Source organism: Lycium barbarum, chromosome 8 (assembly GCF_019175385.1).
Source record: "Lycium barbarum isolate Lr01 chromosome 8, ASM1917538v2, whole genome shotgun sequence".
NCBI classification, from domain to species: Eukaryota; Viridiplantae; Streptophyta; class Magnoliopsida; order Solanales; family Solanaceae; genus Lycium; species Lycium barbarum.
Window position 1 is genome coordinate 1,349,469 of NC_083344.1, and position 12,203 is coordinate 1,361,671.

The window sequence follows — 12,203 nt, forward strand, 5'->3', positions numbered from 1 at the left end:
AATACTACGACTTGTTATATGAGTTACACCTAATCTTCTATTTCTATAGATGAAAAATTATTAAGTATCATTATTTTGTTAAACAATTATGAGGGTGAATGATTTTAATTAAGGAATTTAAAATATAATTTGTATAAGAACTGTTAGGCGAGTCTTGGGCGTTGGGCCTTAGGCGTGTTTAAGACGTACGGTTGAACGCTTAGGGTGTAAGCCTCATAGGAACTAAGCCCCGCACGTTAGCCCCAGGGCGTTTTGCCACTGCCCTGCCCCGGGATGAGTCCTGACACTGCCTTTTAAAACAATGATATATACATAATATCTTGAATTCTTCGTGTATTTACTTCTTCGTATATTTGAACCCCTCGGTCGGCTCGAGAGAAGACATTTCAAAAAGAAGGTCAGACAAGAATTAACACAATTTCTATAGAAAGTAACTCTTTTTTTTTAAGGATTTGTTTAAAAGTCCGACCCAAATATAGAGTCCGACCCGACTCAACCCGACCCGAACATTATGCTGACAAAATAAGTTTGAAGCAGTTAAGTTCCTTTCTTGATTTGCTCAATTCCCAAATTAACAGCAAATTGCAACAAAACTAATTCCAGGTCAGTCAATTATGGTTGAAAAAAGGAAACCTTTAATTCTTTCTTCCACTAAAAATCTACTTAATTCACTTCTAAATTTAGAAACCCAAACCCAAATTTCATTATTGTCAACAGTACAATTGAGAGCTGGAATTCTACAAGTATCAAAAGATGCAAAAATTGTTAATCTTGATGATTCTGCTTTGGTTGGGATAACTAGTAATCAGTTAAGAAGACTTTGTATTACTTCTGGTTCACTGGTATGATATGCTTATACCCAATCTTTATTTTGAGAAATTTACATAAATAGCCGCCTCGAAAAATAATAGCCAGCAACTGTATATTTTTTGTATATTAATATACATAAAATAGCCAGCAGCAGCCTCCAAGGTGGGGGTATGTTGTTGTTGTATTAGGCTATTGAATGTAATTAATTTTGGCTAAATAATCAACTATGGTGGAAAAAGAAGGAAGCCTTTGGTTCTTTTGGGATAAATAATCTTGGGATAAAAATTTAGTAATTGTTTCATCCCTTGTTTGGTTACTAATTCTAGAATATAAGTTATACCGAGATTAGAAATAGTATCGAGATTAGTTATCCCTGTTAAATGGTGGAATAATAGTACCAGGATTGATAAAAAGAGTAAGATGAAAATACCTCTGAGGTCCTCGAACTGGTATAATGCTTATACGCAATTTTTATTTGAGAAATTTACATAAATAGCCTACAAATATATGTTTTTTTGTATGTTAATATATATAATATACGTAAATTATACATTTTTTGATACATAATACTGCATATTTCTTGTATATTAGGCTGTCGACCGGCCAAATGTGTAACTTGCCCTTTTAATTTGAGAAATTGACGTAAATAGCCAGTCAGAAAATAAAACTACTGGTTCTGCCGAATTCGTGACCTATATTCTAGCTCCGCCTCTGGATGAGACTCGAAAAATATGTTGAATTGATATCGCCTCGTCTAAAGACTTAAACTTGGTAAAAAAACTGATCTTGTTGATGGAGGAGGATGAGAAATGAGCTTTGACTCTAATACCATATGTTGAATTGTGTGCAAAACCTGAACTTTAGTGAGTCGTACTTTTATGAATAACAATCTTCTGAAGTATTTGGGTTTTTATCCTTATTCTACATTGTATATTATGCTAATTTAAATTCTGAGGATCACCATTTTCTCCAAGAAGTGTTGATATAGGTGCTCTTGATTTCTCGTTGTTTGTTTGCTTTTTCAAATTTTGGCTGAAATGCTGCCTTTGGTCAAATCCAGGAGTGCTGTAGTTTTGTCCCCAAATGGCAAGTCTTAGATGGAGACTGCATAGAGAGTGATTCACTATTATTCATTGCACATTCATTTATTTGGTTTGAGTATTTGTTTACCTGAAATTGGAATCTTACTTGGCCTACTTGGGGCAGCTTGGCATGTTGATTGCTATTTTGGATTTAGCCTCTACCTTTCATACTTCAAATACTATGGCACATAAATGATCTTCCGAGCGTTAATTTGCAGCTAATAACAAATTTCCTATGTAGCAGTAAGGTTACTTGTGAAAGAATATAACAGTAAAGATATAGTCCTATTTGGATATACGTTAGTCTAGCTGCTAAAATTACCACCAACAGCTTACTCCTTTTATCGATCTCGTCTTAACTAGTTTCTGCCTCACTAATAGCCTGATTGGCCAAGCTTTTAGGAGAAGAAAAAGTGCTTTTGAGTAGAAGCAGAAGCTGAAAAAAGTAGCTTCTCCCCAAAAGTACTTTTTTGAAAATACACTAGAAGAACTTTTTAAAAGCCTGGCCTAATAGTAATTGCTGCTCAAACGTGCTTTTCAAATTGATTAGCCAAACACAAACTGCAATTCACCAAAAGTATTTTTTTAAAAAGCATTTTTCAAAATAAGCTGATTTTACAAGCTTGTCCTAACAGACTATTAGACATACATGATTCTGTATGACTTTGTGCTCCTCTTTTTTTCAATAGGTACTCATCAAGAATGTTAATACAAATCAACAAAGAATTGGACAAGTGGTAGTTCTAGATCCTCCCGGTTCGGACAAAGTTTTATCTGACCATACCTCATCACCTTCACATTCTTCTCTGACAACATTTATCTTGCCATTACATAGCTATCCTGACTGTACAAAACCAGAAGGAGAAGTTGCCTATTTATCTCCGATCCTGGCATTTAACCTTAATGTACATTTATCATGCTTGAGATCAATGATTCACCAAGGAAAAGAAGCTTTATCACCAATATTTGAGGCCAAATCAGATAACATAGCGAGTGGAAAAGATAATGCTCTCATTACTCTAGGACTTGAACCTTTGGATCAGTTGCCAAAATATGCGACACACCTGAGGGCTTCTTTTGTGAAGATACCGGAATGTGGGACCCTAGATTTAGTTAAAAAAGATTCATCTATAGAAGCTGAAGATCGTCAAGAGTTGATCGATATGGAATTGAATAAGTACTTTGGAGTAGATAGATTTCTTTCTAGAGGTGATATTTTCAGTGTATGCATCAATTGGAACTGCAAATCGGCTCTGTGCATCCCTTGCAGTCAAAAGAAGCAAAATGGTGGTCCTGACCTTATATATTTCAAGGTTTAAGTTTTATTTCTTACTGTCATAGGGGAGAAACTGACAAAAATGTTCCCTTATGTTTGAGAGTAGGTTCAAAATAGTCCCTTAAGTATGCTCTGAACAGTTTTGAACCTACTCCCAGAAATAAGGGACAATTTTTGTCATTTTCTCGTTATAGATTAATGAGTAACTTAAATGCCTTGACACTCACTCTTATAAGTATCCCAGGTTGTGGCCATGGAACCTTCCGAAGAATGTGTTCTAAGAGTCAACCGTACTCGAACTGCCCTTGTACTTGGAGGGAATGTACCTTCTGCTGTTCCTCCAGATTTCTTGATTCCTCGACCACGAGGTTCCCTGCCTTTACAAGTGAGCACGGTGAAGACTTTAGCCTCCATACTTATACCACCATTATGTCCATCAGCCCTTTCATCAAAATTTCGGGTTGTTGTGTTGTTGCATGGCTTGACTGGTACGTTTAGACTTTGTCATTTGCTGGTTAATTGGAAGATGCTACTTACTGGATACATTTTGAACTTCTTTTCTTTTCTTAATTGCTTTATGGTACTCCCTCTGTCCCAATTTATGTGAAGGGGTTCAGAGTAAGAGGGTCAAAACACTTGACTTTGACTATGAATTTAGGTATAGATTCTTCAAATATGTTAAAAATGAAATTTACGTGTTTGAAAACTACACGAGAAGTACTACAAGTCAGCATAGCTAATGATTCAAAATATTCTTAAAAAGCTGGAGAAAAATTATAGTCAAAGAAAAAACTGTCTTGACTTCCCAAATCATAACAACTTCTCATAAAATGGGACGGAGGGAGTATTCTCTGTTGACACTGTTCACATGAAGTTGCAGAAAATAACATAGTGATTTTCAAGTTCGTTACGTATCAGCATAATCTCTAGGTCCGGAGTTCAGTGTTTGGATTTTAAAAAAATGAATGTGGTTTATACGTCTATAGTGGATGAGTAGGATAATGTTTAAGTTATCAGAAATGTGATTATATGGTTCTCGTCGATGGATATTTTTAAATGTACTTTACAAAAGAGTTATGCAGGTAACAGCTGCAGCTTTGTCTATTGATGAGTGATTTCAAAATTTTCTGCAGGATGTGGGAAAAGAACTGTGGTTAAATTTGTTGCTCGTCAATTAGGCCTTCATGTAGTGGAATATAACTGTCAGAGCATATTTGCAAATTCTGATAGAACAACATCTGCTGCCCTAGCTGAAACCTTCAGTATGGCTCGCAGGTAATTTAGATTGCATAGGATTTATTATCTATTATCTTACTACTTTGGAGCTCTAGCATTACATATGAAAAATCTTCACGTTTAAATAATTAATCTTCACGTTTAAATAATTAATCTTCACGTTTAAATAATTACTCATTGTTTTGGATTCTCATATAATTTCATGATGGTCTCTAAATCATTCCTCTCTTCCAATTTATATAAGCTAGTTTCCTATTCCCTTCTTTCAAGTTTATTTGGGTCTTATGCTAAGTGGAATCATCTTCCATATACAAGAAAACAAAATTGTGGTCAATGAAGTGGGTTAAGAACCACGAGACCTCAAGTTTAAATTCAAGCAGATCCAAAAACACTAGGTGAGTTATTCCCATTTGTCCAAGCCTAGGTGGACAGAGTAGCCCGGAACCTATGCTGGCGGAAATAGTAGATACCTCGTGAAATTAGTCAAGGTGCGTGCAAGCTGGCCCGGACACCATGGTTGTAAAAAATAGTAATATAAATAAAGTACACCTAATTTATATTCTTTAATTATTATTTTTTGGCATTGTCTATATAGACCAGCCACCCACTTATAAAAGATTTCGAAAATGATTTTGAACGTGTATAGAGTATTATTCGCCTTCCCCCGGGCCTGCATAGGCAGGAGTCTGCTGACACTGGGTCAGCCTGTTAAACTACCTCGATTAAGTCCATTTCCCTCTATTTTAAATCCACTTGTCAAACAGTGTCAAGTATATCGGCGTTAAAAAACTTGGGATGTCTTTAATGCGTTCTTTAATTCCTTTGAAATCAATTTTCACTACAGATACTCTCCTACTATTCTACTTCTTCGTCATTTTGAGGTCTTCAAGAACCTGGCCTCTAACGAGGGTTCACCACATGACCAAGTTGGTATGAACTTAGAAGTTGCATCTGTCATAAAGGAATTTACTGAGCCAATTGCTGAAGATGAAGAAATCTACTCAGAAGGAAAGTCAAATGCCCATGATGTAAGATACAATCCAAGTTCGTTTATTTTTCATGCCTTTGTGTCAGTCATATAAAACTGAACAGTGTTGATGAATTTTCTTGTGAATTATCATGATCATCATCAATTGGATTGGTTTGCTTTTCTTTCCTGTTCTCTTTTTCAACTTTTTTCGTCTTGTTATAATGTATTTGGATTCATGCTTATATGTATGTGAATATAAAGGAATAGGGAGACTCAGAAAGTTAAATTATCTTCGATGTAGTATCATAATCACTAGTCAGAATTGTGCAGAAGTTGCAGAACACATGGTAAAAATGGATCCATGTAATGGTTATCAAGACAAGGCCTACTCGTGCTTTGTAGAAATTTGAGTCAAAATAGCTACATTTGGTTGAAATTCAAAACATGTCTGCTACATAAAATCTCTTTTAGGTCGTCCGTTCGTTGGAGCTAAGTCCTCTTAATTTTGTTAACTACTTTTGTAATGTTGATAGCAATGACAGAATATGACCTTCTATTGCCACCCCTCTTTCTGAAGGTTGCTCAACCCGTAAATCGGCACCCAGTGCTGTTAGTTGCTGCTGCTGATAGTCCTGAAGGCCTTCCACCAACTATTAGGCGTTGTTTCAGTCATGAGATCAAGATGGATCCATTGAATGAAGCACAAAGGAAGGAAATGCTCTCCCAGTCCTTTCAACATGTTAGTGAACTACTTCCAAATGTAGGTAAACTTGATGTTTCCTTCTCTAAACACAGGTCTTATATTACACATTAGTAGCTATAGGCCAAAAGAGCACTATTGCAAGTGAAAATCTCCGTGTGAAAATGCCCATAATTTCATCCAATGTATCATTTCTAGGTCCGGTGGAATTCATAGGTATAGGAAGAAGCCCTATAAAATAGAGATTTTTTCTTTCGACCATATGTCGATTGTTAATAAGATATACAAGGACAAAATTGCATAGAATTGCTTTTATTTGTCATTGATGAATTATTCGTTAGAATCGCCATCAGAGATCTAGTAGTAGTATTTTTATTTTTTTTTGAATTATTTCAATTGAATTTACTTCGATTATTTTATTGGGGAACTTGCAAAGTGTAAAGGGTGAGAGAAAAGGGGCTGGTGGGCAGAGGCTGAGCCAGGATTTGAACTTATGGGTTTTGGATTTTAGTCCTTTATAGTTATTGGGTTCTAAATTAATAATTTGTACATATTCAATGAATTTTTTAATTCAAATACAGGGTTTGTACAAAAGCTACTGGGTTCGGCCGAACCCGTAACTAAATGGATAACTCCGCCCCTGTGGATGGGGAGGAGACACATAATGAATAGACTCTTAGTTATTCCTTTCTGTTATTTTCTAATAACTGAAGTAATGGGTGCCATTTGTCATCATTTTTGTGCAGACGTCTTTGGAGGACCTTGTGAAAGATTTGGTTGGTCAGACATCAGGATTCATGCCAAGGGATCTGCGAGCTTTAGTTGCTGATGCTGGTGCAAATCTTGTCCTTAGTCGTGATAGTCAGGAGGTTGAGCATCTGAGGGAGGGTTCTCATGAGAACAAGTCGATCGAGAATAATGGCACACATGAATGGGCAAAGTCCCTAAGCAAAGAAGATGTAATGGAATCACTGGAACGATCAAAGAAAAGAAATGCAACAGCATTGGGTACTCCAAAGGTAAAATCAGGAAATAATTTTGTAAACAAAACTAATCTTATGGTTGGAGTTGCTCAGCATATTACTGCTTTCTTCAAGAAAATGAAGCATTAAAGTTATTGTTTTTATTTGGGGGGTGGTGGGGGTTGAATTTTGCGAAAGTTCAGATCTTCTGCACTTCACTATTGGACTCTAACAGAGGCGGATCCATAATTTAAATTTAATGGGTTCAACTTTTAAGATTTTCAGCAGTGAATTCATTGTAATGTTAAACTTATGGGTTCTGATCTGATATTTGTTGATATTTTAGTATATTGGTACATATATATCTATACCCTGTCAAAATTTATTGGTTCAGATGAACTTGTAGCCGAGAGGCTACATCAGCCCTTGGACTCTAATGTGCTGACTGCTTATATTGGTTTGGTACATCTTTCGTGTAGTTTTGGACGGCAATACAGGCAGTCAAATATTGTCTTGAAAAGTCTAATGCTGCTTGAGTAAATGCTTATATATCTGCTTTACACTACTGTAGGTTCCAAATGTCAAATGGGAAGACGTTGGTGGGCTTGAGGACGTGAAGAAATCAATTTTGGACACTGTACAGGTATTGCTTTATCTTACTCCCACATAGGGGTGTCAAATGGGTGGGTTGGACTGAATTTGGGGGGGGTCAAAATGGGCTAAGTTAATGGAAGGGCGGGTCAAGGGCTGAAATGGGTTGCACTAAAAAGCCCGTCATAACCCAACCCACCCAATCTTATGAAGTTTTAATTTCTTTGTTTGTTCGTTACTAATTTTTTAAGTACCTACTAAAACTACTTTTTTTTTCCCTTTATTATAGCTATATTTAATATATGAAACTACCAAAAGGCTTTTTAATTTTTTTTTTGACAAGGTTTCTATGGGTCGATATGGGCTAAATATCAGCCCAATTTGGGCTACATATCAGCCCATTTTGTACATGGGCTGAAATGGGTTAGGCTAATGGGCTTGAACGGGTTGGGCAGGTCATGTTTTTATGGGTTAATTTTCCACCCCTACTTCCACATAACACTTGTAAAAACTAAAATGAATAAACCTTCTTTTAAAGTTGATACTTGATTATGCTGACGTGTGTCGAAGGAAAAGTTGTACTTCTCTGGAGTTATAAATATTCATTTCTGTTATCTTTTGGATGATGTGACTTACATTGTCTTCTTCATTTGAAATGCAGCTACCTCTTTTACATAAGGACTTGTTTTCGTCTGGATTGCGCAAGCGATCTGGGGTTCTTTTCTATGGCCCTCCTGGCACCGGAAAAGTGAGTTTATGAGTTGCTTTATATGGTGTCACATCATCCGTCTTGTCCGGTCCTGTTCGTGGTCATCTATAATACAGTATTCATTATTAACTTTCTGTTGAATTGTTCAGACTTTACTGGCGAAAGCTGTTGCTACTGAATGCTCCCTGAATTTCCTCAGCGTGAAAGGGCCCGAGTTGATTAACATGTACATAGGAGAGTCAGAGAAAAATGTCAGGGACATTTTTCAGAAGGTAATCTATTTTATGCTTTTGCAAGGATGTTTCCAGAAAATATTTTCAATTCTTCTGCAACATTGCAGGCCAGATCAGCTCGACCATGTGTTATCTTCTTTGATGAACTTGATTCGCTTGCTCCTGCCAGGGGTGCTTCTGGAGACTCTGGTGGTGTAATGGATCGAGTGGTTTCTCAGGTAACGAAATCATTGGTTTAGGGATAATAGCATGTTTGGTCCCTTAGTTTTTTGGTAAATTCTGCTTTTCATGCTTGTAATATCTAACAAACCACAATTAACCTTTACTTAATTAAAATGTGTGTTTTTAGTCTTTTAAGTAGGAAATATATTGCATTTAAACTACTTTTAGAGCTATATTACCGTCAAATATGGAGTAACAATACAAGCTTAGCATAACACGTGGAATTATGTAGTGAAACAGTTAATGATTTTGGTAAATTTGTGAATATTCGCAAGCAAAAGGATCCAAAGTGCACATTTCAATTAATTGAAGTTTAATATGTTTAGTCAGATATTACAAGGACCAAAACTATAATTTACCAATAATTGAGGGATCAAAAGTACTATAAACCCCATTGGTTTATTTGTCATATTTTTTTCATCTCCCCACTAATATACTGCTTGGTATACCAAACCTATGTTTTTTATAGATGCTTGCTGAAATTGATGGCCTGAACGACTCTACCCAGGTTATAGCCACTCTACTCAAATCATAAAGTAGCTTTTTCTTCTCTTTGTAGTGTCTTATGCGTAGATTTAACTCGTGGGCCCTCTCTTATAACAGGACTTGTTTATTATTGGAGCTAGCAACAGGCCTGATCTTATAGATCCCGCCCTTTTGAGGCCTGGGCGATTCGATAAGCTCCTTTATGTTGGTGTTAATTCTGAAGCCTCGTACAGGGAGAGGTACTTTTATATTCTGACCGTCTGCTGTACTTATCTTTGTATTCTCTGGTTGATGTCTTGAATTCCTTATAACTTTTTAGGGTCTTGAAAGCGCTAACACGGAAGTTTAAATTGAAAGAAGATATATCTCTACTCGCAATAGCAAAAAGGTGTCCGCCAAACTTCACGGGGGCTGACATGTATGCGCTGTGCGCTGATGCTTGGTTTCATGCTGCGAAACGCAAGGTGTGTTTTCATCCCATATTGCTAATATCCAGATCGGTATTCTACTTTACCTGTAGTGTCAGTGCTATAGCTAACTAAGGGTAATCTAGCAATTCTCAAAAAAACAAAAAACGATAGTATCTCAATTTATTAAATATGAGTATAACTTTTTCTGCATTACGGTCATAGCTAGGAGCGGCAAACGGGCAAGTCGGATCAGATATGGGCGGGTCGAAAACGGGTTAAACAAAAATGGATAAAATATCCGACTCCCATATTTGACATGAAAAGAAAATGAGTTAACTGATGGATAATATGGATGTTATCCATGGTTTCAGGAATAGTCAGGTGAGAACACAAGCTAAGCAAAAATAAGCTTAGACTCCCAGAAAGCAAGAACTCCCGAAAAATAACAAGCAGACAAATGGGAATTAATAATATGGATATCCGACTTTTAGTGGATAATATCCATATTTGATCCGTTTTCAAAAATTCAGCTTTCCAACCCTTGTCTGATGGATCGGGTTGGATGGCTACTTGTTTTTTAAAACCATCTTGCCAGCCGTAGTCATAGCTGTTTCCTGAAAGATATTAAGCAATTTTAACGTTTTTGCTGTAGGCATTAGCTTCGGGTTCAGATTCAACTGGTTCAGATGATCTGGATGGCTCAATTGTCGTGGAATATGAGGATTTTTTAAAGGTAAGACAGCCATTAACAGAATGTTTTTGAGGTCTCTCTATGGGTGGACGCAGGTGGATCCAGAATAAACTCATGAGTTCAGCCTTTAAATGATTTATCACTCAGTTCATTGCATACGTTATATGGGTTCAGAGTGTAAAAGTCATTGGAACTTTTAGTAATTTTTCACTTAGATATTACGCTCCGTGTCGATTTCAGATTAACCAGGCTAAATCTGCCTCTGTGGGTGGATACAGACCTCTTTATAACAACCATCCTTTATAAAAACACTTCACTTATAATGATCTAGTTTTCTTTGGAACCAATTTTTTATGTATGTTATATTATATGTTCTCTATAACAGCATCTTCACGATAGCAGTAAAAAATATCCCGACAAACGATGCCGTTATAAAAAGGATTGTCTATATCTCCTAAGCTGCTATTGAAATGATCATCTTTCTCCATTTTGAAGGTCCTGGGAGAGATCTCTCCTTCGTTGTCTATGGCCGAGCTTAAAAAGTATGAGTTGCTTCGGGAACAGTTTGAAGGATCATCAAGATGATAGAAGACGAGTCGCCCGGCAAGCTGCCTCCACAGCCTGAAACCTTCCACCCTTCTTTCTAAATGGGGTTGCTCGAGGCACCCTTATCTTCACTTCCATTGTTGCTCATTCCCGTTAGGATGAAGTGTTTGGTCTTTCCTCTCCGTGCACGATTAGGCTTCCTCCTATTGATGGGTGAGGAATTCGAGTCACGACTTTCCAAATGTCCCTGCCGACACTTCTCCTTCACGTGTCTGGATTTTTGGCGTCGTTTTTGTCGTTGACGACGGGAAGAAGAAAGATAAAAAGGGAAAAGGAAAGGATACTCGAGATAGATTAGTGTTGGTAGTGGCATTTGTCATGTTAGATGAGGGTGCTATCCACTTTCCATTTTGAGTCATTGTTGACAATAGTTGTCATTCTGCTAAAGTTAAGTGGCAGTTATTTGTCGATTTTGGCTTTGTGCATTTGTATACAATAAATTCCATCCACTTCCATTTCAAAATCATGTAATAGTTGATTTTGCAATGAAGAACTATGTTTTGATATATTGTTATTCACTATAATCTTTATGTGCTGAAGAAAACTCACCGGTATTCAGTATTTTGACAGTAAGCCAATAAATATACATCTTTTATATAATCTTTTACTAGCAAACTATGCCCGAGCAATGCACAGGGCTCTACATGATTAATTTGGTTACTCAATTTAGCTAGTCCTTATGGTTTGTATATTTTGCAAAGAATATTGTGATTTTCTTTAGTGAGTCTTTATATTTTTTTATTTTCGTCTTATTTTTTCCCTTAATTTCTCAATTGTTGTTAAAATTTATCTTATTTTAATTATGTCCATTTCTTTTTATATTTAGTAAGTTGATAATTTAAATATCCTACATGTCAAATTTATAATAACAAGATTCACGATATTTTATTATATTATATACATTTGTAATTTAGGATCGCAAGATAGTTTATCTTTATTTCTTAAATTTCATGTCTAGTCAAACGTAGACACTTAAATTGAAACAGAGGGAGTACATGCCAAATGAAAGAAATGAAAGGATAAATAAGACACTGCGGACACGTGATAACTTAAAAAGTAAACACATAAGAGGTAGTATTAATGTTAAACTTATAAAATGTATACATATTAGTCCTGACTTAGAGTACAATTTCAGTTGCTTTTTGTACAACTTATTATTGCTGTGTTCGTCCACTTGGGCGTTTGTTGTTAAAAAAAAATTGTCTTATTTTGATTATAT

General features: G+C 36.2%; 1 protein-coding gene across 2 annotated transcripts; it reads left to right on the forward strand.

The window, feature by feature from the left end:
* The first annotated feature begins 538 nt into the window (after window positions 1–538).
* LOC132605628 (peroxisomal ATPase PEX6) lies at window positions 539–11,528 on the forward strand. Of its 2 annotated transcripts, none has more exons than XM_060318795.1 (16): window positions 539–842; window positions 2,582–3,205; window positions 3,413–3,656; window positions 4,302–4,443; window positions 5,249–5,432; window positions 5,952–6,113; window positions 6,821–7,093; window positions 7,608–7,679; window positions 8,289–8,375; window positions 8,486–8,608; window positions 8,677–8,787; window positions 9,261–9,299; window positions 9,395–9,516; window positions 9,597–9,741; window positions 10,340–10,420; window positions 10,874–11,528. In XM_060318795.1, the coding sequence occupies exons 1-16, from the start codon at window positions 615–617 to the stop codon at window positions 10,961–10,963; spliced, it is 2,727 nt and encodes a 908-aa protein (XP_060174778.1). In that variant the 5' UTR covers window positions 539–614; the 3' UTR covers window positions 10,964–11,528. The 2 variants fall into 2 exon arrangements, with proteins under 2 accessions (XP_060174778.1, XP_060174777.1); XM_060318794.1 differs by having other exon boundaries at window positions 540–842; window positions 5,952–6,134.
* Window positions 11,529–12,203: the final 675 nt, after the last annotated feature.

Excerpts from the sequence above, each read along its gene's own strand:
- LOC132605628 (XM_060318794.1), top strand. The coding sequence starts at position 615 with ATGGTTGAAAAAAGGAAACCTTTAATTCTTTCTTCCACTAAAAATCTA. Across the intron at positions 7,680-8,288 it reads CAATTTTGGACACTGTACAG|CTACCTCTTTTACATAAGGA; the intron begins GTATTGCTTTAT and ends TTTGAAATGCAG. Across the intron at positions 9,517-9,596 it reads GAAGCCTCGTACAGGGAGAG|GGTCTTGAAAGCGCTAACAC; the intron begins GTACTTTTATAT and ends ATAACTTTTTAG.